At 39.9% G+C, this 27,781-nt stretch overlaps 2 protein-coding genes across 2 annotated transcripts; one reads left to right on the forward strand and one right to left on the reverse strand.

Moving 5' to 3' along the window:
• The first annotated feature begins 2,977 nt into the window (after nucleotides 1-2,977).
• Nucleotides 2,978-9,597, forward strand: LOC306770041 (digestive cysteine proteinase 1). Its single transcript, XM_079258812.1, has 11 exons — nucleotides 2,978-3,114; nucleotides 3,594-3,653; nucleotides 3,805-3,897; nucleotides 4,601-4,773; nucleotides 5,050-5,311; nucleotides 5,405-5,600; nucleotides 5,979-6,172; nucleotides 6,253-6,344; nucleotides 7,866-8,027; nucleotides 8,794-8,983; nucleotides 9,074-9,597. The coding sequence occupies exons 1-11, from the start codon at nucleotides 3,069-3,071 to the stop codon at nucleotides 9,259-9,261; spliced, it is 1,656 nt and encodes a 551-aa protein (XP_079114938.1). The 5' UTR covers nucleotides 2,978-3,068; the 3' UTR covers nucleotides 9,262-9,597.
• A 1,186-nt stretch (nucleotides 9,598-10,783) lies between these two features.
• On the reverse strand, nucleotides 10,784-27,137 carry LOC306769992 (solute carrier family 22 member 13; the record flags this gene model as incomplete). Its single annotated transcript, XM_079258760.1, has 10 exons — nucleotides 10,784-10,886; nucleotides 12,525-12,737; nucleotides 12,823-12,931; nucleotides 13,006-13,217; nucleotides 13,315-13,421; nucleotides 16,025-16,139; nucleotides 16,339-16,507; nucleotides 17,920-18,074; nucleotides 25,192-25,295; nucleotides 26,805-27,137. 10 exons carry the CDS (start codon nucleotides 27,135-27,137, stop codon nucleotides 10,784-10,786), a joined length of 1,620 nt encoding a protein of 539 aa, XP_079114886.1.
• Between the last annotated feature and the right edge of the window lie 644 nt (nucleotides 27,138-27,781).

The following is a 27,781-nucleotide window of genomic DNA, read 5'->3' on the forward strand; positions in this document are numbered from 1 at the left end:
AGAGTTGGCAGGTTTTTCCAGTACTGTGGAACAACAGAGGAAAAGAGTCTGGCTAGGGATTTAGTCCCATGTAGTGGTGGTAAAATGAGGCATCTTTCACTGGTAGAGTGCATCTGTCGAGAGGTAGGGATGCTCTGGAGCAAGGAATGAAGGTAGAACAGAGATATTAAAGTTATTGTTTTGGAAGCTAGAAGCAAAGCTTTGAATATGATGTGTGCTGCGACCGAAAGCCTGTGAAGCATGATCAGTAGTGGAGTAACATGAGCTGTTTTGGGTAGCTTAAAGACCAGATGAACTGCTGCATTCTGAATAATCTGCAGTGGTTTAACCAAGCATGCAGGAAGACCTGTCAGAAGGGAATAGCAGTAATGGATGCATGCAATGCCAGAGCTTGAACCAAAAGCTGTGTTGTGTGTTCTATCCGGTACGGTCTGATTCTCTTGATGTTGTAGAGAGTGAATTGGCAGGTACAGGCAAGCGAGGCAACATGGACTTTAAGATTAACTGGTCATCCAACATGACACCCAGATTCAAGGCAGCAGATGAGAGTACAAATGTAAGCTTCACACTTATTTGTGTAGATAAGGAAGAGTTAGCTGAAGAGACAGTTGGCTCTGTCTTTATTTAGCTGACTCGAATTTAGCTGGAGGTGGCAAGCTGTTACCCATGGAGAGACATCGGTAAGGCAAGCCAGTATTTTCAGGGAAATGATTGTGTCACCTAGTGGGAAAGAAAAGAAAAACTGAGCGTCATCTACATAGCAGTGGTAGGAAAAGCCATGAGAGCTTATAACTGTGCCAAGTGGAGAGGTATATTGTAAAAAGAGGATGGCCAAGCACCGATCCCTGAGACACCCTAACTCATGCAATCTGGACGCTTCTCCTCACCAAAATACTCTAAAGTCATTTAATGAAAGATCTTACCTTGAAATCACACCCCTTGATGGATTCTCATGCAATATAAAAAAAAGACCTAAAAGTAAAAAACTTTTTTAAAAAAAGGAAGATAAAATCATGTTTCCAGTTTAAAAGGAAAAAAAATATATAGTCAGCGCAACATGATACTACTTCCAGTTGCACTGATGGTAAAGTGGTAAGTTTGATGTTTTTGGATGGCCATCCTTTGTAGCGATGGGATTATTGACTCTTTGAAGGGAGCCGGATCTTTGGGATTTGTTCATTTAAAAAAGCCCTTCAAAAAACTGTCTCATTTAGCTCATTGTTATATTTGTTCACTTCTAAGAAGCCAGTCTGGGTTTAATTCATTTTATCTTGTAAATAATTGCTAGGAGGAATGACGGACTGAGATTATCAGAATAATTTCAAACTCAGGTTTCCCACCAATATTTAAGTTTGAATTATTTTGAAATATTTATTATAGCTTCATTTGACAGGTGTGGACCAGATCAAGTGCCATTTAACATATCTGCACAATATAGTTTATTAGCTCCTCCCTCATTTTAATCTTCAAGAAATTATTCCTTTCTCTCTCTGCAGTTTTCATAACTTCAAAAAAAAATTTTCTTTGGATTTCTTTAATACTTTATTAGCATTATAGTGGAACAAATGCTGCACATCTGCTTGCTGCTTACATGTGCTGCTGTTAATTTCAGTGACATCTTCAGCTTTTTTGCATTATTCATCAGTAACTACACATTATCGCATTCACACTTGCTGTTATGTGATAACAGAAAAATATCTAGTTACAGAAGTTATTTTCTGATGAAGGTATTCTGACAGAACCACACAGAGAACTTAGAATTTTAATTTTTTTAAAATTTTTTGATTCAATTCAATTCAATTCAATTCAATTCAATTCAATTCAATTCAATTCAATTCAGCTTTATTTGTATAGCACCACTTCACAACACTGTTGTCTCAGGGCACTTTACAGACACGTCAGTACAAGTACATTTTGTAAAAAGCCAAGATAATAGAAACCATCTGATTGCATCAAATCTTAACTTGCTCCTTGCTCCTGAGCATGCATGCAGCAACAGTGGGAAGGAAAACTTCCTTTTAGCAGGAACGAAAACCTCCGCAGAACCCGGCTAAGGGAGGGCAGCCATCTGCCTCGACTGGTTGGGGTGGAGAGGACAGGAAAGACAGTTCAACATGTACAGCAACTATTATTCAGGAACACCTGTGGAAAATAGAAGAAATATGTTAATGATGGAAATTTTGTCTCTCTCATGAGCCCACAGTGGAAGTTATTTTTAATCATCTCAGAAAACAAAGTTCGTTTTCTTAAGAAAATGGCCCTCCACCTTATCTCAAGATAATGAGAAAATTGACTTGTTTTCTCAATATAATTTAAAAAAAAAAAAAAAAGAATAATAGTCGAGCACGACCATTCTCGGCCTGCGTAGCTGTGTGCTCTGATTGATATTTCTTTTTTCAATTGTTTGAGCGCTGTCAACAGATTATTGCAGATGGGTGTGGCAAAGCCTTTTTTCACATAAAAAAATAATCTGTGCTGCAGTGTTTACAGAATTACACAATATAAACTGAATTGCAGCAGGACGGTTTTTGCTGGGTAAGTCACTTGTTTAAGACGCAACCCTGTAGATATAAAATTCCATAGGAAAGTATTGCAAAATATTGGAATATTAGTATTAATAAAATGCTAACTACCTCACACTAGTGATACATAGTGTAAATGAGGCTTTGGAATAAACAGCTAATATGAAACAATTATTATAAAATGCGGTGCTCCAGCTTTCCAGTGCTCCAACCACATTCCCTGCAGTGATATTTAAGAAACACAAGACTTATCTAAACAACAAGACCACAAACGCACCTTGATCCTTACAAATTTACAATGAACATCAATAATTTGCTTGAAATAAAGCAAACAGCCGAAGTCACATGACACGGATCACATGACACTCAATCAACAAGAGCCCGCCTCTTGTATCTGATTGGAGGAAACTCTTCCTTTCTGCACTGTGATTGGTCGAGATAGAACGACTGTGTTTAGCAATTTGTCGGTCGAGTCTTGAGTAGAACAAGTTATGGCCCGCTGCTGTGTGGCTCGGATTTAGTCTTTCTTTCCTTACTGGTATAGCAATGAAGCCTTTATACTTTGTAGCCATTCTTCTGTGTGCTGCTTGTGGTAAGAAACAACATTTAATTTCCTTAGCTTGTCTCCAGTCAGCGAACATTACATGCTGTTCAAGCAGCTAGCACAGAGCGCATAAAGGTTTGATAAGAGCATAGACTGTATACCTTAAACAGGTAGATAAAAAAAATACTCTTATACACGTAAATTTGCAGCTGAACATATATATATATATATATATATATATATATATATATATATATATTTTTTTTTTTAAATGTTAAGTAAAGATGTTCTATGTTTAGGTAAGGGTTAGGCCTCATTGCACAAAAGCATCTTTTGGGGGCTAAAGTTGCTGCTAAATGTACAATGTCTAATACCAGCCATCAGTGCTGGGAAAACACTGTCACATTTACGGCTTAAAAACACAGATTTTATTTGATTAAGTCACATAAAAAATGACAGTTACCTTGCAAAGATTGTATTATGTCTTAAAAACATTGAGGACATTTCCACTTTTTGGTCCTTTACAGCCACAGATGGAAAAGCAGTCCCCCCACTTCCTGATTTTGGAAAGACTTATCATGTGAAGGGTAAGTTGGACACTGGCAGAGGATTGTTTTGCATTTACTGTGTATTGTTATTATTATGTTATAATACAACTGATTATGAATTCACTTTGTGGATTAAGAAAGTATTTTTTATTTAACTTGTTTGGATTTATGCATCTCTTTACCACTGCAGGTGTGATCTCTCTGCCCTATGCTGAGATTGTGGAGCCATTTGAGGCCTGGTTTGACTTGGCAGCAAAGTCCAGCCGAATTGATTACTACCATGGTAAAAAAAAATAAAATAAAACAACCTACTCACTCATCCCATGACTGCTAATGATTTGAGGCTGTGATTCTGTTGTGTCAGAGAAAAGAAACTAAACCGCTACATCATCAAATTGACAGGAAGTCAATAACAAAGAATAAGTGCTGTGTGAACTTTATCTGTTAGCTCATTTCATGGTTAGTTTAACGCAGTTTTCTGTTTGTTCTTTAGATTGATTTAATGTTTTTGACTTGCTAAATGTCCCGTCGTAAGCTGGTGTTGAGTCATCCTTTAAGAAAGGAACATATAACTTTGTCATATGACTTTTATTACAAATATGTAAGAACAGCAACAATTTTCCTACATTGTGCAACTTTACAGACCTTTTAAGTAAAATAGCTTCCTCAATAACTGAAATGTGAGCCATAAATTTACAGCAAAGAGTCATAAGGTAATGTCAAAACAAACCCAGAATCGGCAGACCAGCAGTTTCACTTTTGTTTGAACATTGAAAGAGCTGAGGTTTCACTTAATATAGTCTTAAATTAAAATACAGCAAATATTTGACAAATGAAACCAGAATGATTATTTTTGGAAGGTTTTAGTGACATTAATTTAGGCTAAGAGCAGACATTTAGAAACTAACAAAGTGAATGGTCATAACAAAAAAGTAAGTAAATGTCCAGATATAAGTCTCTCTTTCTCCCCTTATGGTTCTCAACAGGCCAAGTTTCTACTTACCAGCTGGGATCTCAGCAACAGTTCGGTGTTGCCTATAAAATCACTCCTGAGACCACAGAGGTGGAGAAAAATGTGATGAAGTGCTTCCAAGTTAATGGAACCAAAGATGAAGCTGTCTCACCACAGGCATCGTTACCCGATGTACAGGGCTTCCAGGTGTGTGTGTGTGTGTGTGTTTGTGTGTTTCTTTGGAGCCAATAAATTTACTTTAACTTGCTATATGTGCCATTTTGCATGATTTATTGGCTGAGATGCATTCTGTCTTTTATAACTGTATTTTTTATAAGAAAAGCATTGAAATGGCACCAGCTTGGGTTGCTATCTGCAGAAAAACACTTTGCAGTATGTGTCATTGTATTAGCAGACTTTCAAAATCTTCTTCTCTCTCACTCAATCCCTTTTTCCTCTTTGTCTCTTCATACTCCACCACAGTTCCTCAGAATGGAGTACTTTGGAGGTTCCCTGTGTCAGGTGTGGCAGAATGTGACTACTGTGGGCTTCAAGAAGAACACTTATACACTGTGGGTGACAAATTCAGAGAAAGGTGCTGATGGCAAAACAGACATTGCTACACCCCTCCATTATGAGATGATGGGATACAACACACTGCTGGGGTCCCATTATGACAAATACCTGGTGGACTACAAGGAGTTCAGCACTAATTTTGACCCCAAAGTCTTCTCCTTGCCTGAAGGTTTGCATACCAGCGTTACATTAAACAGGATCCTTTTTTTAAGAACAAGTCAAAGCAGGAATAAACTTTTAAAATAAACCATTTTCCCAACAGGAATGAGTTGTGGAGGCTTTCCAGGCCCAGGAGTGGAGCACCACATGCTGGCTAATCCGATGAAAGATCTCATCCACACTACGGCTTCAGGCCACTCACAGAAGATGTTCAGTCATTTCAAGGACAAGTTCCAGCGCCGGTACAGCGACGAAAGAGAGCACGAGAAGAGAGAGCACGCGTTTGTTCACAATCTCCGGTGAGGGAAACATTTAGCTGTCTTACTTGTACTTTTCTCTTCGTGTTTGATATTTGCATTCTTCATAGAAGATCAGCATGGTTGTATGTTTTGTGTAATCTTTAACCCATCGGCTGGCAGCTGCAGCAGGGAACCGGTGTTTTGGGGGATTTTGGCTTAACTTTCAGGACTGCAGAATGTTGTAGATGTGGAGGGTGGATTTGCTGAATGGGTGCAGGGTGCAGCCCTCGGAGTGCATTCACAATCTGTTTGGTGCGCACTCGGAGAGCGCATTTTGGGGACGGTTTGATGAGTGTACCCGGCCAAAGGCGTCTTTATTAGCCAGTGAGTTAAACAGCCTCAACGGATGACTTGATGCCTGTTTTGTTGCTACTGCAGGTATGTCCACTCTAAGAACAGAGCTGGGCTATCCTTCTCTCTGGCCCTGAACTCCTTAGCAGATCGCACCATGTCAGAGTTGGCAAATATGAGGGGAAGAAAACAAGGAAAGACCCCAAACAAAGGACTCCCCTTTCCCACCAAAGTTTACGAAGGGGTGAAAGTACCTGATTCGCTGGACTGGAGGCTGTATGGTGCGTAAAATCCTGAAGCATTTTCCAAAGATGTTGTCTTGACAGAGCACCTAGTTTTTATCTCAACCCTGCTCCTCCAGGTGCTGTGACTCCAGTCAAGGACCAGGCCATCTGTGGCTCCTGCTGGAGCTTCGCCACCACTGGGGCAGTAGAGGGCGCTCTCTTCCTGAAGGTGAATAAAGCTGGCAGCTCATAACACAGACCCTGGATGCATCCCAGTTTTCCACTGATGGGGCTAGTTACTCATTCTCTTTGAAGCAAAATATGTTCAGTACGCTGCCTCGTCTGTTCATGTTGAGTTTATTTACAGCAGCTGCACTAGTCATTAGATAGTAAGCTTTAAATGTAATAGACTGTAGAATAATCAAGACAGAAAATAATGAGTGTTCTGTAATTGTAAGACTGTGTTACATAATAGCATGCTAAATTTAAAATACATTCTACTATCTAGTTATAAAAATGTGGAGATTACAGGAAAAATATATATAGAAATAAGTTCAAATGTTAAATGAATCACAGTGGAGAAATGTGTAGTTTTTTCATGTTTTTTTTTTTTATAAAGTGCCCGTTTACTCACAGCTCTTTTGTTACGTATAACTTACAAGCATCCCTGTGAGTGAAGAGGAGTCCCCCCCCCCCGTTATAGCAGAGGTGGATGAGTCATTGTGTAAATTTCAACACAGGACAGACAGAGTTGACAGTGAGCGTGAATACGTGACGCTGAGTGAATGTCTGCTTAGGCCTGCCTGCATCACATACAGGCCAGAGCTCAAAGGCATTCCTGCACCATGTTACCTAGCAACATGGTCCAAACATAGGACCGGTTTATTATAGGATTTGATGGCACCCCCTGGAAGTGACCAAATTCTTTGTCTCTTTCTTACGTGCACATCACTATCGATAATGTCTCCTGCACTTTACCGGGAGCTGTGTAACGGATGGGCTGAGGTCTGGTGGTCGTAGAAAGGAACGCTTTACTCGAATGGAACAAGCTGTACTACATAGTAATAAAGCCTTTGTGTCAAAACACAGGCTACGCATTGATGTACACATCACTGAAATTGTGCATCTTAACACGGTTTTTCAGTATCAAAAAGGATTGGGATGAGATGTCAGACATGATGAGTGACTTTACCAGTAAACTCCATTAGCTTTAATAATCCCCAGTTGTTTTGCAGCCATTGCAGGAACAGTTTGGTTTGGCCAGGATAAAGTAGTGTTGTGAGGCCCCAGCAGTCTGTCTTTGTATATTTGCCAGGATGTGGCGCAGCAGCGGGAGGTGACCTGCGCGAATCAGTAACCCCGTCCCCACAAGCAGCTTCATAAACAAACCCCCCTCCAGGGGCCAATTTTAAATTTACCTCTTTATGATCTCACAGCATCAGCCTAGCAACCCGGAGACAACAGCTGGTGCAAAAATTGTCCTTATAAACCTCCATGTTCCCTTCTCCACTTTTATACATACGGAGCTGCCTTGCCTCTTTGTGTCTTCTACAAGACTTAGTCTCATTTCTTCCCTCATAAGGACTCAAAACATATTTGTCCATGTGGTTTACACAACCCTGTGTTTAGTTTTAACCATGAGAGACTTGTGTTAGTGGTTGATTATCTCCTATATTTCAATGTGTGTGAGTCATGCAGAGCACAGCAAGCTGCTAATCTTCCTTACTGTATTTTTGCTCTTGTTTTTCAGACGGGCGCTCTGCAGGTCCTGTCTCAGCAGATGCTGGTGGATTGTTCTTGGGGTTTTGGTAATAATGGCTGTGATGGAGGGGAGGAGTGGAGGGCGTACGAGTGGATTATGAAACATGGAGGCATTGCCACAACAGAAACCTATGGAGCTTATTTGGGAATGGTGAGATAACTTTGTGGTGATGAAGTTAAAAAAATAACTATGATTTTAACGTAGAAGTTAATGCAAGCGCTTGCAAGCAGCTGAAATGTTTTTTTTTTTATACTAGATGTGATACTGAAATACAGTTAGAGGTGTTAGAGAGGAAAAGGACAGCTCATTGTTGCAACAGGACTTTGTTAGACACATTTAAACAACTGCTAGGCTGCTTGTTCAAGCGAAATGTGATTTCAGCTGTGTGCCCGATTGGCCGTTCTCCAACTGACTGAGGCATGTTAACACATTTTTCCACCAGAGCTGTGAAACTGTAAATACCATCAATGCCACAGTATTTCATTTTTATCTCCAGGCTCACAGTAAGCCCACTGGATATGCAAACAAACCATTTGCAAGCTCTAAATGACCCAGTTTATATGTTCAAGTGCAGTTTTCTGAATTTTTCTCATTTTAAAGACTGATTCTCTTGATGTTTGTAAATTTGTCTAAAATTTGCCCTTTTAGCGCAGTAACACTGATTTACCATTAAAAACAAAACAATTTCAGAATTATAAACATTTTTTACTTAATACATGTAAACGTCCGGTAAAATACCAAGTCTTTTATGCAAACTTTGCAAATATCAAAACAACCCAGATGCATTTTAGGAATAAGCATGGTCATTGAATTGATGTGTCTGTAAAGCGCCCTGAGACAGCATTGTTGTGAAGTGGCGCTATACGAATAAAACTGAATTGAAAAATTAATTAAATTATTATTTTTGCATGAACAGAATGGTTTTTGCCACGTGAATTCATCCCAGCTCGTAGCACATATCCAGAGCTACACCAACGTGACATCTGGCAGTGCAGAGGCCCTCAAACTGGCTCTGTTCAAAAACGGCCCAGCAGCCGTCAGCATTGATGCTTCACACCGGTCGTTTGTTTTCTACAGCCATGGCGTCTACTACGAACCTGCTTGTGGTGCGTTTTACTTCACAGTTTCTCAGACTTTTTAGATCACACAAACCTTCCTCTTTCTACACCTTAATGTCTCTGCTTCTTGTTTTTCAGGTAATACTCCAGATGATTTGGACCACGCTGTACTTGCAGTGGGGTACGGCACTTTAAACGGGGAGCCGTACTGGTTGATAAAAAACTCTTGGTCTACCTACTGGGGCAACGATGGGTACATCTTGATGTCTATGAAAGATAACAACTGTGGTGTCACCACCGATGCTACATATGTTACTCTGGTATAGACACTGCTTCTGTCTTCTCTGTAAAGCTTAATGATAATTTAATTCACTTGAAGCCACTTCGTGAGTGCCTGGAATCAAACACCACTTAATGTTGGGTGTGTAAAGAGTTAAACTGCCTGATAACATTGTGTTAAATATTGCTGCTTTGATGATGTACAACTTGCACAGAGAATAAATCCACTTTGTCAAACAAGTTTATTGCTGGAGACACCAAGGCACTACGCCTTCATTTCAGTTAGGCAATGTGCATTTTGTGAAACATTTGTTTTGTTTTTGTTAGAAAATTGTTGAATTCAGATGCATCAGACAAAGAATCATGGCAATAAAAAAACTTTTAAAAGGAGTCCATCTGCTGTGACATCTCTGGTTCATCTGAAATGACCACGTGCTGCGGCCAGCAGCAAGGTATGCTTTCTCAGATCCATGCATTACAGTAACAGGCTACCACACCTCATGTATATGTTATGCACTTAAAACGTATTGGACTTTTAATTTATTCACTAATGAAATGACACTAAAAGACTACATAATTTGCCTGAGTAATGGCAAACCTCAAAGCTGCTTATTGCATAACATTGCTTCTGATGCATGCCTGGAATTTTCTCATTATACCTCTCGCTCCCACCAGCCCTTTAAATACATGTAATATGTACTTCTGTGGATCCAAGATTTCGTCACAGTCAACTTATGTTTGAATACAATTAAGTAAAGAGAAAAAAAATGTCTACAAACAATTAAAATCAAGTATCTTGTTTACATGCTGATCAGTTACATCCCATATTTTCTATAGAAAACGAATTCAACTACAGCAGTCAAACAAAAGGCTATATTAGGCATGACAAGAGTAATTAATTCATGCAGTCTAACCTTGGCTAGAGACCTTAAAAGGAGATTATGAGGCTTTGCTTGCAAAACAACATTAAGATACAACAAATATATACCAGAAAACAAAAGACATGATCAGATTTTTTTTTCTTATATGGTATCCACAAAATAATGCAGATTAGTGTTCAGTTAATTAAAAGTTTAAAAGTAGCAGCTTATCAGGACTGAGCGCTGCATTAGAGAGGATGCGACATCCTCTGGTGGAATGTTGTTCTTCTGATCAGTACTGGTCTATAAATGTACACACAAGTAGGAAATTTCCATCTGAGAGTGAACTATTTATTCTGTTTATAAACACCTTCACAAAACTGGGTTAAAGGTAAAAAGTTACGAAGAACATACAAAACTGCAAAACGCAACTATTCCTGACTGTTGAACTCTTACCTGCATCTGCTGTAAACACTAAGCTGCTTATTGGACCTGCCAGGAGAACTGAATGCCTGGTTTGTGCGTGTATCCATGAACACATTGTGCTAGTTTGGTGTGTGGAACGTGTTTGGCTTTCTTGCATAGAGCTCATAATCACATCCTTACATGGAATTGCATAGAGGGTGTTATGGTAAGTGCTGTATCTGGTACCAAAGTTGAGACTGTATCCTGTGTGAATAATGGAACATGGGCATCCCTTCACACACTATTAGGGCTGGCTTGCTACAGTTTGTAGCTCCTGCTTTTCTGTGCTGCTTGCTAATTGGCCAATGTCATCAAACAGCTCAGGGTTTTCCTTGGTGGGAGCCAACCTGCAAGAGAAAACACAAAGCAGATGACTGTTTGCAGAAAACCTTTCAAGAAATATTTAGAGGGAACTAACAAGACAGTGTTATTTGTTTTGTTTGAACAGTTCTAGGAGGAAAGTGTGACAAAAGTCAAACTTCGAAAAGCTGCACACAAATAGCTAATAAGTGATTGACATGGCATCAACATTCAGGCATTTACATGTGCATAACAAACTTCTATTATTAACTAAATAAAGCTTCATCTTATGTAGATATGGTCAAAACAACTTGTTGAAGTTCAAACTGATTAACAAAGAGGGTTTAAAATACTCTGAATATGGCATGGTTAAAGGTGTATTTTTATATACAGCCAATCTACTGGGATTTTTACACACATCCACCTCTAGAAGTTAGAATGGGAGAGACAACAGAGCAGCAGTTGTCTGGGTCAAAATTATATCAGAAGTCAGAGGACAATGGACAAAATCGTTGTATGTGATAGAAAAGCAATACCTAAAACTACTACTGGTTACAACCAAGAATGCCATCTCAGAATACACAACATGTTCAGCCTTAAAGAAGATGGGCTACAGAAGCAGACGACACCAGGTTTCCATCCACTCAGCTGACAACAGGAGGCTACAATTTTCACAAACTCACCAGAACTGGAGAGTAAAAGATGGGACAATGTTGCCTGGTCTATCTAGTCTTTATTTCATAAGAAAGCTTCAGATTGTAGGACCAGTTGTTTGACATAAAGGCTGCAAGGTGGCGTAGTGGTTAGCACTGTGGCCTCACAGCAAGAAGGTTACTGGTTTGACCCTCAGCTGGGGCAAGGTTTGGACAGTTGCCTTTCTGTGTGGAGTTTCCATGTTCTCTCTGGGTACTCCAGCTTCCTACTACCATCCAAAGACATGCAGGTTAGGTTAAGTGGTTACTCCAAATTGCCCCTAGGAATATCCATGAGTGGTTGTTTATCGCTGTGTGACTGGTGAGCTGTCCAGGATGTACCCTGCCTTTTGCCCAAAGACTGCTGGGATAGGCTCCAGCTTCCCCACAACCCTTCATTGGACTAAGCGGTTAGGATAATGAATGAACATGACAGGATGGATCCATCCTGCCTTGTATCAACAGTTCAGGCTGCCGATAGTGTTGGGGATTTTTTCTTGGCATACTTTGGGCCCCTTTGTATCAGCTAAGCATCATTCAAACACCTCAACCTATTTGAGAATTGTCAACAATGTCCATCCCTTTATGACCACAGTGTATCATCGTTTGATGGCTTCTTCCAGCTGGATAATCCACCATGTCACAAAGCTTAAATCCTCTCCAACTGGTTTCTAGAAAACGACAATTTACTGTTTGTCCTACAATCTCAATCCAAGTGAGCAGTTATGGAAAGTGGTGGAACTGGAGATTCTCATCATGGATCTGCAGCTGAAAAATCTGCAGCAACTGTGTGATGCTACCATGTCAATTTGGAGCAAAATCGCTGAGGAAAGTTTCTAACACCTTGTAGAAACTGTGTCACTGAGAATTAAGGCAGTTCTTTCAGTAATTGGCAAGTGGTCAATGTGTGTGGTTATATCAAACCATACTTTACTCCTCAATCCCATATTATAAAATCAAACTTTGCTTTAAACTGATGTATAATGTTAGTACCTCACGTCCCAGTTCTCCGCATCCTCCAGTGTGTCAGGAAGAGGTCTGTCAGCCGTTTCAGGCAGTGCCAAGGCAAGGATGGCTCCCAGAAGAGGGGAGGTGCCAAAGATGATGAGGGGTGTAGTTGGGCTGTGGTTATGCAGCATGTTGATAATGGGTGCTAACACACCACCCATCCTTGCGAACATGCTGGACACACCTATTCCTGTTTGCCTGGAGGTACATCAAAAGCATAAATGGCAGGAGGTGAGCATTGGTGGTAATTATAGACCAATTGGGAAAAACCAACAAGGCTTACCTTACCACGGTGGGAAATATCTCTGCTGTGTACACATAGATGACAGCAAAGGAAGCTGTGATGCCAAACTTTCCTAGCATAGCTAGACCAGTCAGGACATTGGGATGATCTGAAGACCGAAAGACAAAAATGATTGAGATGCAGTTGCTTGGAGGTGGTAAGTGTAAATGATGTCCATCTTACCTGCTGGGATAGTGAGCATAAGCAGGCAGGCGATTCCTCCCACAGCCAGGAAGCCACTCTGGGTAAAACGGCGGCTAAAGGGCAGGACAAGAAGGACCAGAGAGCGAGCTGGGATCTCAACCAACCCAAACACAAACTGGGTTAAGTAGAGGTCTGTCCCTAACCTGGATACACCCAGGGAAAGCCCGTAATACACCAGTACATTCACAAACCTGGGGTTGCAAACACAAGGTAACCAGGGTGATGAGAGGAGCAGAAAACAGGGTCTGTTATAAATGCAACAAGTGATACTGAAGTGATGACACTTGCCAGATGTAGAATAAGATGATTGCCCTCTTTCTCATCTGTGGTGTCCGAACAAGATCCACAGCTGAATGACTTCGCTGTGATCCACCTAAAATCTCCCATTTTTCAACCTAACACACAAATGGACACGTAAGTAAATTGAAAGCTTTTAGGTAAGGTGTTTTTTTCACACTAAGGTCCATTTTGAGACCAAAAATAAACAATTTAGTGCTTATATCTCTATTGTAGTATCAGAATCTAATTTTCCTTAATCATCAGTGACATAGATACTATTCAATAATAGCTGAAACCAAATAAAAAGGAAAAGTCCTTCCATTTTTCATGGCTCATAAGTAATGAGAGAAGTGGCTGTTTGGTAGTTTTGTGGCTCTGTGGGGACTGAGGAAATACTAGATCTTGAGTTTGTTCCAAGTAAGGAATTTGCACTTGTCACATTTGTTTATGGTATCATTTATTTCTTGATATGCAGCTCAAAGAGGTGTTGATGCAAGCGTAGGAGGCCATCATAAGGCAAAAAAAAAAAAAAAAAAAAAAACCCTCCAAAAAACAGTAATAGATGGTAGAAATGGAACTGAATAATGAACTAAGCATGGCAGACCACAAAAGGCAACCACAGTTATTGACTACAGGAAGAGTTTCTTTCTAAGAGGAACATCCCTTTACAACAGGGGTGTTCAAAGTCAGTCATCGAGGGCCACTGTCCTGCAGGTTTTCGATGTATCCCTGTTTCAACACGCTTGCGTTTCCTTGGGTTACATTACATCCAGCAGCCTATCAGGTTCTGCACAATGACTGATTCATTTGAGTCAGGTGTGTTGGAGCAGGTATGAATGGAAAACATGCAGGATTTTGGCCCTCAAGGACCCAAATTGGACACCTCTACTTTATAACATCTGTTCAAAACAACAACACTCCCAATAATGTAGGTGCAACACTTAAAAAAGCGACTACTACTGGTATAAATACAATGAGTTTACCTCAAAACTACTGCTAACACTCAGGAACTGAAGGGATGACTTCCTGCTGTCATATTCAGATCATTTATGCAATCATTGAAATGGAAAGATATCTTTTGGAGAAAATATCAACATAGTAAACAGCTGCTGCAAATGTGGTACAAACTTTCCTATATATAGGATTTGCTCAAACCGCTGTGATATTTTAAACATCTGAGTTATTTTGTTTGGTTCAAATTTGTTATTCTGTTGCTTTGTCCTGAGAGTAGCTTACTCACTCAAAATCCCTCCCTGATCCTCCAAACTGAGAGCTTTCTGACTGCTCGCTTGCATTATTTGTATTTGTTTGTTACCATTGGTAACATATGAATGAAAATTATTTAAGCAAGCTTTTATTTACTGATCAAAGGCAAAAATATTCATAACCAAAAAGCAGCAACAATAAAAAGATAAGAGAGACCTGGAAAGGTATCATGACCAAGAAAACTAAGCATTTGGCTTTCCCCAACTTGCTTAAAGATTTTGGTTGTAGAGGATTAAAATCCATGAATGAAAATTAAACAAAAAAAGCTTTAATTTTATAATCATGTCAGTTTTTTAAGTTACTTTTGAGTCTGTGAAAATGGATGGCTCATCCATAAAGAAGCTTGCATCCCTGGATATTTAATTACTGTTTTAAAGCTTTCATTTCAGTCAAATATTTATTGCTTTATTATGTATCCACTTTGTTGGTGAATAGTGAAAGAATTACAAAAAGTTGCAGTACTGACTGTTTTTGCACAAGACATATCCCTGTAATAATATGGAACAAATACTTACTCCTGTCTGTGATTTACAAAAAATACAGATGTATTAGCCGTATTAAGTAAAATATGCTTAAGCTAAGCTAAACTATGCTAAGACAAGCTAAATGGCTTGTTGATTTAGCATTTGTCAACCATTTTTCCACAAATAGTTATGTAAAATGTAAATAAAAACAGAATGCTTCTACTGGTGAGCAGTCTGGATGGCAGGCAGGCCAGTTCAGCATCAGGAATGTCAAGTAACCACATGTTGTTTAAATGGAAGCAGCATGTGCTTTAGCATCATCTTTCTGAAATATTCTAGATCTGACTTTTTAGCAATGATGGATCCTTTACAGATTTCAAAAGAGTTTTGACCCACATATAACCTCCTTGTATGATCGAGCTATAAACCGCATTTCTGGATTTCACACTACACTGTGTTCATAGATGGTGATGTCTGGACATGGCTCTGACTCCATGCAATAATTTCCAGAGGAGAACCATGTTTGTGTTTTTTAAGCATTGTCACCTGAGGGACCAAAATTCACGAGTATTCAGTTTTGACTTTTGACTTTGTCCCAGCATACAGAGATTCCTTCTGCTTCTCTAAATCTTTAGAATATATTCTCCACAGACCTTCCATTTCTTCACAGTTTCATGTTAAGTAACATTTCTGAATTTATCCCACAATTTTAAGATGCAGTATGTCACACATTGGTCAACATCTTTACCTTCAAGACATGCTCTGAGAATTTGCTCCTGTTATGCCTAGTCAAGTTATTGATGTGTTGCCATTTGACCTCATAAGCTAAGAATTGCTCTGACAGTTGTTTTTGTTTTGTGGCAGATTTCCAATCTTTAATTGCTCCTGTTTAATTCCTCCTGATTGTATATTTTCCTTAATAAAAACGAGAATAATACCTTGATCATTCTTTCCCCCAAAACTAAAAAAGTTAAAAATCTAACACACACCTGGACAGCAGGAGGTAAGACTCGCCCATTAACAAGCGCTGCTTTACGTAGGAGTGCAATGGCCTCCTCTCGCCTGTCATTTGCCAATAACCATCTGGCAGACTGAGGAAGCACCCTGACAGGGGACAGAGCACACAGCGTAGATGGTGAGAGAAAGAAGTGTTGGGGAGGTGGTGGGTTGGTGGTGAGTGAACAGTGGCAACAGAGTGATGGACATAAGGGTAGAGGAGGAAATGAGCGCTACAAAGAGGGCATTCATGTATAGCATGAATACACAGTGGATTTAATGTTTAGGTGCCAGTTGAATTTCCCACCGTATATAGAAGATAAGCAAGAAGCCTGGGGCTGATATAGCTAGTTGTAATTTTCTCCAGTCTCGTATCAGGTACGCTACCCCAGCTAGGAGCATATAACCAAGGCCAAAGGTGTAGTCTGTGATGATGCCAGCCAGCATGCGTCTCTTGGTGCACGTCCACTCAGTACCTTGGAAAAACAGTGGTGGGTTTGGAGAGGAGAGGAAGGGAAAGGAAAGGAGAGGACAGGAGGGATCATGGGTATTGGGTTCAAGTGAGGTGTTGGCTTGGAGCTTAGAGGTGGAGGAAAGAGTGGCAAAGGTTTGCAAAAACAACATTAACGTTTGAAATTCTGATGCAAAAATCTCATTCCTGCAGCTGTGCCTACTACATCTGTTTTTTGTAATCATATATCTATCTGCTGCCTGGTTTTCTTAAAGAACAGAGAGTTGATGCTACTCTAAATTTGTTTGCTAAATGAAGCCTTCTATCAGCTGCCAGCTAGCATAGCTTAGCATAAAGACTGGAAATATGGGCCTAGCTCTTACTAAATTTGACACAATCTAATTATAAGAACTTACAAAACTCTGTGACATTGTTCAATAAATACAACAAATGTTTGAACCATCAGTATCTTCTTTGGTTTTTAGCAGGTGTGCTGAATGATCAGTCTCTTATCTCATCTGTCGGAGGCGCAAGACTCACTGCTTGTTAGCATACATAATCCCTCATAAGCTCTGTATATAAGCAAATGTTGTGCCTTGCACAAAAAGCTGGTGGAAGAGCTTTCATGACTGGAAAATGAATATGCTTGTAAAAAAAATATTTAAAGTAAATGTGATATTCCGGAGAAAATGTATAACACAGTGACGTCAAAGTATTTGTGACTGTTTATAAATCAGCCTGAAATGAAAAGAAAATGGTTTTACTATGGATATAAAAGCAAATAAAAAACATTCTTCAAGCCAGGTACTTAATGATGACAGCTGTGAGAAACCAGAGAAGGTGGCAGTCTCACAAATACAACTCCAGCCAGCCTGATGAGGGAGGTGGGACTGGAAGCTGTCCAGATGCTTTACTTTATATGGTGACACTAAAGGTCCAGAAGTTTGTGAAGCCCTCCGAAACTAATAAGAATCCTATGTTGTCTATATCTGTGACTAAACTCTTCCCAAATCTACATCTACCTTTACAGATGGAGCTGTTACTTGAGGAACATGTTAAAATATATTTTCATTGGTGTGAAAGCTTTAATTGTGATTAACAGTGTTTTTTTTATTACTTGTATGATTCTAGTAGTTAAATTAATCTACAAATGTTAAATTCTAATTTTAACATTTGAAAATGAATGAAAATGAAATTGATTAGTATATTCTGTAAATGTACTAATAGGCAGACTTGTTTGGACAAAACCAGGCTGGATATGTTGTGGTTTTTGTTCTACACCAAGTTAACTGACTGTAACTCTACATTTACCGCCATAAGCAGTTATTGACAGAATCGCATTTGAAGAGACATTAACCTGTTTAAAACTGAAAATTTGTTAGTTTGCTGTCATGTTGTGCATCACTTTGTTTGTGTTTGAGTATGTTTGGTTTGTACCAAGAACAAAAGCATTGATGATGACTCCAGAGATGGTGGTGCCAACTGCAAAGCGAAGAATCACATAGACTGGGAAGTTGGGTGCAAAAGCTACAGCGACTCCAAAGACAGTCTGGAGAGCAATGGACAGCAGCAGGACGAAACGACGGCCATACCTTAGAGAGATGAGATGGACATGAGTCTACTGGAGAACATATTCAAACCATTAAAGATCTCATTCTAGACTTAATTACAGGTTCGCCTCCCAAAGGTCCAGTCTACTCTTCACTGAAGTTCACTCTTTGGGTTTGCTCAAATAATCTTTTTTATTTAAAAAGAGCAGATCTGGAAAAAATGTTGAAATTCTCGAAATACAAATTAAAGATGGCTACATGGTGGCGTAGTGGTTAGCACTGTGGCCTCACAGCAAGAAGGTTGCTGGTTTGAGCCCTAGCTGGGGGGAGGTTCAGACAGTGGTCTTTCTGTGTGGAGTTTGCATGTTCTCCCAGTGTATGCATGGGTTCTTTCTGGGTACTCTGGCTTCCTTCCTCTGTCCAAAGACATGCATGTTAGGTTAACTGGCTACTCTAAACCAAGGGTAGGCAACTGTAAGTGTTATGAGTTTCCCTACTGCAACACACCTGACACACATCAGAATTAATTAGTGGACTTGTGCAGAGCTTGACATCAAACTGCATAAGTCTGCTAATTACCCATTGATTTTACTCAGGTGTGTTGCAGCAGGGAAACTCCCAACACTTGCAGGACTGCGGCCCTCAGGGACCGGAATTGCTTACCCCTGCTCTAAACTGTAGCTAGGAGGGAGTGTGTGTGTGTGTGGTTGTCTGTATTGCAGTGCCCTTCGATGGACTGACCAGTCCAAGGTGTACCCTGCCTCTTGATTGCTGGGATAGACTCCATCTTCCCCATGACCCTAAACTGGACTGAGCGGTTAAGAAAATGGATGGATGGATGGATGGACTATATGGGTGTTTCTCAATTCAGGGACTGCACACTTCGAAGTGCAGATTCGTCGGCTGCAAGCATCATCGTGGCGCGCCAAGTGCTGTCCCAATTCAAAGGCTCCTTCGAATTCACCCTTCAAATGCGCACTTTGTTTGGCTCCAGATTAGCTTAAAACGAAGGATACAAGAGATGTATCCTTTGCACCCTCTCCTATGCCAGAATTAATTGCGTTCCTGATATAAAATAATGAGCAGCAGAGCGTCGGTGTAGGTACCACATCAGCGAGACTGTTTATTTATTTATTTCTATGTATATATTTGTGTCCAATAACCACAAATGAATTTCATTCCAGTTGTCCTCAGATGTCTTCGCCAGCTTTCATTAAAGAAAAGGCTGAATTTATTACAGTCATTCAGATAACTGGAGACTGAAATAATGAACAATAATTCAAAATGTGCTAAATTATAATCCAGTGATATAAGACAGTGTTTTGTCATTTAATCGAGTGAAAGAAAAGAAAACAAAAAACAAATCGATCCTGGAAAAATTACAGCATTTTACTGATGAACAGTGGGACAAAATACCAGTCAACAGGTGCAGAAGTCTGACTGGGAGGAACAGAAAAGACCTGACTGGAGTGAAAACAAAGGAATAAAAACATAAATAAATAAATTTAAAAAAATAAATAAAACAAAATTATATATATATATATATATATATATATATATATATATATATATATAATTTTTTTTTTTTTTTTTTTTTTTTAAGTTTAAGTGATATACCACATGCTTTTTTTGTTTTTATCATATTGGTTTGGTTTTTAAAAAATATTTCTATTGAACCAGAATTAGAAAATAATGTCATGGTTTTCTTAACATTTTCATTTATTATTACTATTGTCAATTTCAGCTTATTTCCCAGGCAGTTTTCCCAGGTTTTCTCCTTCTTTAATGGGAGGGTATGAATACATATGAGGATGACTGTACATGTGTCTAACAAGGATTATTTTCCACTGAAGTTAACGTCAGCTTGACAGGATGAGCTGTCAGCCAGAGGAGAGCTCGTCTAAACCGCCTCATGTTGGTCATTTAAACACAAAGGAAAATGAAAATAAATCAAAGTTTAATTACTGGCACCATTTTCTGTCATTTAAAAAATATTTTTGTGTCTTTTTGTGGAAGAATGGGATCAGTAGTTAGACGAACTTGTCATATGTAGTTGCCAGGCAACGGAGGACCGGAGCACTATGGGTAATTCTCGTCCACTAGAGAGGCCGTCTCATTTTACTGGCAGTAAGCGCACTTCGGTGTGTGCAGACCACGTAGAACACTTTGTTGCCTCCGCAGTCTGCGCACTTAGAAGTGTGCAGACCCTGAATTGAGAAACACCCTATGTTTCAGGAACTCTAGTGCTTTCTCCTTTAGCTTATATGCTAATCTTTTATTAATGGAAATATAGGAAATAATACCCTCCCACAATTCTGTGTGGCTGCAGCTTTCAAAGCAAAGCTCAAGTATATTTATCCAGTTTAGTTAAGAATGACTCATGTGGCTAAATATAGACACTGTGGGATGAGTGTGAGCAGCCTGTGGCAACAAAAAGCTCCATTTGTGTGATTAGCTTGACAATAAAATAACCAATTTTATTTTACATCAACAATTTCATATATGTAGTCTCAAAGTAAAGTTATATTTGCATTAGTGGCAGTACTGCAGGCCTGCATGGCAGTTTAGTGTAAGGGAGGTCTCATTGTAGCGCAGTCGTCTTTCCTTAGATCCTTTTAAAGTTCTCCAACCACCTTTAACCCCCTGGTGTTTTCCAAGGAGCTAGAGGAAAAGAGCTTGAAAATGATGACAGAAAGTATTTTTTAAATAAACTATTTGAACAGAGCCCTTTAAGTTGAGGAAAACCAGCCACTAAGCAGGTATTGTGCAAATTTGCATAATGTTATCTGAATGGACTGCAGAGGAGATATGTCAGGCGGTTTTGGAGCAGAGACTGCACTCACATGCACAGCTGAGTTTGCCTCGACTATATGACTGAACCAACATTTTTTCCCAGTATAAATACACAATTGGGTGATGGAGTTGTTCACTCCAGTGTGCCATGCAACACAACGCTATGAAGACAATCTGCCTTTAAATTCACTATCTTGAAGTCTTGAAGATTATTGTATAAGCAATAGTTTGGAAAGGCTTTATGCAACTGCAAGCTGGTTTAGTAAATTTCTGAAGCTTAGCCATTGTAAAAATATGAAACCAGCTTAAATGGGAACTGAACTGCTTACATAAAAAATTTAGGAACATTGGAAATTGTGCATTTTATAAGTCTGATCTTGGTTACAGTGCCAAGAGAGGTAAATGAAGGGACGCAGTCGTCATGGTGCCTGTACTGTACAAGTACTGTACAGTTGGTCAGGTCTAGGTTCAACAACATTATAATTACAAAGAATGAGGTCAGCTGACACCTGAATATACTGAATGTAAACATTATTCCATCAGTGGATCATTTCTTCGCTATTACATAGACATTTTCCATGGTGACAATGCCAGGATTCATTAGGCTCAAATTATAAAGGGGTGGTTCACGGAGCAGAAGACATCATTTTCAAACACATTGGCCACACAGAGGCTAGACCTGAACCCCATTGAGAGGTTTTGAGATGTGCTGGAGAAGGCTTTGTGTAGGGGGTCGGACTCTCCCATCATCAATAAAAGATCGTGGTGAAAAACTTAATGCAATACTGGATGGAAATAAATCTTGTGACATTGCAGAAATCTTGCCATAATCAAAGGTAAAGGTGGTCCAATGAAATATTAGAATGCGTGACCTTTTATATTATTTCTTTTTTTTGCCAGGCAGTGTATTAGTATGCATTGTGGGAAATGAATGAATGAGAAGAGAGACCACCAAGATAGCAGATAGTACACACATTTGGGACTAATCTTCCTGCTTCAGTTTCTTCTGACACTTTAATGCTTCACTCAGTAATCACGAGGACTATGCTTCAAGACTTTTACACAAGACTTTTACACCCCTACAAATAAAAAAGCCTGACTGACAGCTACTCACAAGCTAACGCTAAGTAGCTGCATGATGCCTCCCCTCTGTACAAACAATTACTGTACAACTTCTACATAAAATCCCCATGTTGGGATAATGATTTGATGGTTAGAGTTTATTGTTGAAGTAAAAGGACTGTGTGGAAAGAATAAAACTTTGCCACGGACACACAAAAAAAAACCACTGATCTTGCTAACATGAAGCTAATTAGCACAAACATGACTGGGAAAAAATGGCAGAGCAGTTTACATGGGGAAAACTCTCAATGATAGTCCTTGGATTCCTCTACGTGCAAAGCCAAGAGTAAATCGTTTCACAGGGAAAAGGGAGGATAAGTAACAAGCAGAGCTCAGTTTACTTATATTAGCGATGCGACCGGTTGGCTCGCACTGCCATCCTGGCCTTGTTCCTGCTCGACCCTTCTCCTTAGACAGCCATGGCCAGCTGTCAAAAGAAATACTAAAAACAAGTCTCTTCCTCAGCAATCAAACATTCATTCATTTATTATCCTACCTGCTTAATCTAATTCAGGGTTGCAGGGAAAGTGGAGCCTATCCCAGCAGTCTTAGGGCAAAAGACAGGGTACACCCTGGACAGCTCACCAGTCCATTGCAGGGCCACACAGAGACAAACAACCACTCATACCTATGGGCAATTTAGAGTAACCAATTAACCTAATGTGCATGTCATTGAATGGTGGATGCCAGAGTACCCAGAGAAAACCTCCACACAGAACTGACCAAACCTTTACCCAGCCAAGGGTCGAACCAGAGACTTTCTTGCTGTGCAGCTACAGGGCTAACCACCACGCCACCGTGCAGCTGCAACCAGACATGCAACTACAAAACAGATTAGCTCCACTACTGCAGGATTCTGGATGTACATCAGATGACCTGGATGAAATATACAACAGGGTATGACCCAAGAACAATTCATAATGTAAAAGGCAACAGGAAAAGTAAATGGCTGTGCCTCAGACGCTGAATGTTTTTTAATTTGGTGTGATAAATGCAACAAATGTGTGGCAAACATGCAAAAGTACTGTGCTTTCCTAAGCACATGGCATCAAATGTGAGAAACAAATTTAACCTATTTGCGGCTGAACACTCAACTGTGGAAAACCTCACACTGAAAATGGGGTCAGACGATTTGAAACAACAATCAGGTGTGCTGATTTTACTTTGTTGCAATGTTGGATATGATTAGCTGACTGCTTGCCCAAATGTTCATCAGTGGTCCTCTTCCTCCAATTAGAGTAGTGGAGACATCCAGCAGACTGTTTAGCCTGAATACCAGCCTGTCAGCTGCGTGTACTACACATAAAGTTCAATCAGGTCATTTTATAGACAATTTTAACTTCTTCTGGGACCACAGGCACTTTTTTCAAGACAGATGAATTCTGCCTAAACAGGTCAGGAGTGATGCTGTATATCTCTAACCTGTTTTATTTTACAAACACGCACTCTTTCAGGTCAGGTCACCAGTTGCTTGCAACCATCAAATCTTGTGCAATTTAACATCCTCTGGCTGAGAATTGCTCACTGGCACAAACATGTACAGCTGAACTACCCCAAAATGAGATGTGTCCATTGTGTGGTGGAGCAGAGACAGGGCAGGCAGTGTCATCTGCTGGCAATCAGATTAGCATATTCATAGATTCCCATTCAGGAATGAGGAGAAGTCATGTCCAAAGTCAATGTCAGTGTCTCCAAAAGTATTTTTTATGGTAGAAACATTCAAATGAACAATTATAGGGGACACTTTGAAGTTTTTGGGCGATTAATATGCTGCGAAAGTGAGATTTGGATAATGTGTTTCCAGTTCTAAAAGATAGTCTATGTTGTGGGGACAGAATTTGTCTCATTGAGTGTGAATTAGAGGAGACCACAGACAAACTAGAGCGTCTTTCAGTGGAAATGTTTAAATGTTTTTTTTTTTGCAAAAAAGCCAGTGTGGATGAAATTCTTGAATTAATATAGATATATTCATAATAAAAACAATGATACACTTAATTTGCTGGCGCCTACCAAGTTATCCATGTTTATCTTACAGATAATAAAAACATAAAACAACAACATCAGACAATATTAACACAATGCATTCACCTTGAAACAAGTCTAGCTCGCAGTGACCAGTCAGAGTGAGAGTCCCAGTTTGAACAGGGGCGTTTTGAGTTTGGATGTGAATGTTGTGATGGAGTCTGACTGTCTTATATGTGGGGGGAGGGAGCTCCATCACCAGGGTGCTGATCAGCTGAAGACTTGGGCATCCATGGTACTGACACATGATGTGGGTATGGTTAGTTGAGAGTGGTTGAGCAGCGAGTGTGGGAGGGATCTATGTTATTTTTATAGTCCCCTTGTTTCTGCAGATATGTGTTAAGCATCACTTTCTTCTTATAGACAAACTTTGGAACATTGACACTTTTTTTGTAAGTACAGGTGCAAAGAGTGTGAGGAGAAAGCGTAATAAAAGGTGAGGAATCTCATAAATCAACCTGGGAAAAATAAGCTTTGCATTGCTACCCAGTTGCTTGTGTGGTCTTTCCCATAAAAAAAAGGTCTTAACTCTTTGACTGATTTATAGCCAAAAACCTTTTGTGCATTAACCTACCAATAAGGGTGGGCTTTTACTGAGCTGTTCAACTGTCTTGCTAATTATTGGGCCACTGCCAACACCCAACGGGATCCAGAGGCTCATCAGAGACACGTCTCAGCAAAACATGTGGTCTGACATGGAGCAGCTATAATAATAACTTAAGTCTATAAATCGTTACTGGATACACAACCATCTTTTCAGCATCACCTCTACTTAACTAGCTTTCAAGGCTAATTTAGATTATCTCTCAAACAATTTGTCTTCTAAGAGTCCTAAAGAGCAAAGCTTATGTTATTATGATAATACTTTATGTTATTATTTTGATAGTGCAGCAATTAGACACATCCAGCATCTCATTCGATAAACACTGATATAGAAATGCATCATACCATTTCCTAAATTATGCTAAGTTGAAGGAACAAATATTGTGGGAAAGGTCAGTCCAGTTTTGCAGTTTCAGTCAAACCGTCGTGTGTATCTTTGGCCCCCCTGACTGAGGGTGACATGTCAGCTGACCTACTTACACACAGCAACCACACACCAAAGGACTCCAGCTGCGACTGCCCCTGCAGCCAAGCTTTGATGCAGAGGATCAGGCTGTGTAGCATCTACACAAAGTCAGAGATTGAGGGCTACATGCTGAAAGAAAGATGTGAGGCCTACCTGTCAGCCATGGCTCCAAATACCACAGATCCCACCAACAGCCCAAACATGTAGATCGACGATCCGAGACTGTTGAGGCCGGCTTTACTGCACACCAGGTCCCACTAAGAGATGAACAGAAGCATGCAGTTTCTCTTAATGACCCATATATACATTCATTAAATATTTCTAGATGGTCACATGCAGAGGACAATTTTTTCAACTGGACTTAGATCTGTATGAAAAATCTCAAGCAGTGTTGATGATTCACTGTGTGGTATAAAGACGGGATTACAAGATGGACAAAACATGATGACAATGAGATCATAAAGCATCAGGGTCTTCGTGTGATATCAGGTGCAACTTTTATAAATACAATAGGTTTTGAATATCTTCCAATTTTTAATACTTCTTTTTTTTTTTTTTTTTTATTTAGATATTTCAAATTCTCTCTGTGATGGACTGGTGACCTGCCAGGGTGTACCCTGCCTCTCGCCCAATGATTACTGGGATAGACTCCAGCTTCCCGCGACACTGAACGGTTAAAGAGAATGTATGAATGGATAGATGGATGGAGGGATATTTCATGCTCTTTACTGATAATAGATTTTCACACCAAAGAGAAAGTTTTTCTTACTCTTTGCAAATATATTTCCCCCACATGTACTCTGGTACTAATGGTGTTGATGCTGATATGGATGCATCTCTTGTTAATGTCTGTATCATATTTACCTCACTGTGTGTATCCTATAGTCTGTTCTCTCTATATTAGATTGTTTCTTTTATTTTATTTCTTCTTTTTTTTTTTTTTTTTTACTACAATTTAATGTTTCTTTTGCACCTTTCTGTAATGCTATTAATCTCTCATATAAAGTACTCTAAGTTATGTTGTACATGAAATGTGCTATATACATAAACCCATTGCAGTGTTTTATGTATAAATGAAAAATGTGCATAAAAAAAAGGACTTAATGGAACCACAACAATGGTCCATGAGAAGAAAAATATTAAAATAATACTCAAAATGTCACAAATGTGACCCAAACACTATTCAACACAATCAAGCTATGACACATGAAACACAAATGTAGAAGATAAAAATTAGACCAGCGAAACCACAGACATGTCAGCTGCAACTGAAGACTGTGAGTGTCACGGTTGGTGTGGAGATGAGGACCCAAATGCAGGAGACGGGAAGCCAGGATGCCGAAATCGTGATTTTAATTCCATGAACAAAAGTGAGGGCAGAACTAACAAAGTGAACCAGCCGCTGACAATGCAAACCAAGGGGTATAAATACACAGAAGAAGAAACTAGATACAGGTGAAACAAATCAGAAAATCAAACCAGGCGAACTACTGAACAAGAACCTAGACATGAGAGAACTAAACAAGGAAAACTACAAACCAAAACAGGAAACCAGAACTAAGGAGAAACACAAAATACCATATCAGTGAGGACCAGTGGTCTTGTGGGGACAAGTGAGTTATCCTTTAGCCCACCAAAGGGGGTCAAACTCAGGGCCAATTTGTTTAAATATGTGCATAAAGGTAAAAGTTGAGTTGTTGTTTTTCGTGGGTGGTCATCTTGTAGTCTTATAGCTTCATTCCTATGATGGTCAGTTGCAGGCCTACCTCGGTGACAGTGGTGCTCTCAAATATCTCCTTGCTGTAGACCCATCCGTGGCCACATGGGACGCTCTCGGTCCGGTTGCCAAACACATCCGAGGTGAAGCAAGAGGCGTCTGAGAGGCTGCCGTTCAGAGGGACTGTAGCCGGGATGAAAGTCAGATTCCCGACTCCTAAACTGTGGCTCTCCCGGCACTGATGCTGCGGCGTAGCTCCGGTAAAGATGCTCACCATCATGTGGAAAGCCAGAAGGATCTGAGGTAAACAAATCCATATGTATAAAATCTTCTGGTATTTGCCAAAGCCCCCGATAGCAGCGAGGATTTGGTCAAAATTCATGTTGGTCTAATATGTAGGCCAAAATGAAAGGCTGGCTTTTTTTTTCTTTTTTTTTTTTTGGATCAGCCGAGGAGGAGGCGGGAGGAGGACCTTTACGCACCACACAATGAGGCTGTGTTGTGTTACTCAGGAGGTAAACAAGGTAAAATCTGTCTCCACGTGCTGTCGTGGTCTGTCCAGGTGAGGTCCACCAATAAGTGAGCGGTCCTGAAATCACCTGATTAAAGCTCAATCATGGACCAAACTGATAAAATCTCCCCTCCGACACCCTCCCACCTGCCTGCGCGCAGTGACACAGTGTCCCAAGGGGGAGCTCTCACAGGTCTGTTCAGGTCTCCAAAATTTGATGTTAAAATTGCATTCATAAGCGGTTTCTCCCCCCTCTCCTTGAAGATCCCCAACACCTTACTGGAGCCACAAAATAAAATTAATCACGCGTGGAAGAAAAAAAAAAAACTACATGCAAAATAATCCTCATCCATAATTAAAGGGAATAAAAAGTGAGCGAAGCCATGCATCCAACAGACCGGCTGGAGCTGTTTTTATGGGTACCCTCGTTTTCCACTCGATGCAAAATGTGGAGAAAAACACAAATAAATGGCAGCGGAGGCGCGGGTTGTGTGACGTAAGTGTTTTAGTGTATA

The sequence above is a fragment of the Telmatherina bonti genome (genome assembly GCF_933228915.1).
Source record: "Telmatherina bonti genome assembly, chromosome: 19".
Lineage (NCBI taxonomy): Eukaryota > Metazoa > Chordata > Actinopteri > Atheriniformes > Telmatherinidae > Telmatherina > Telmatherina bonti.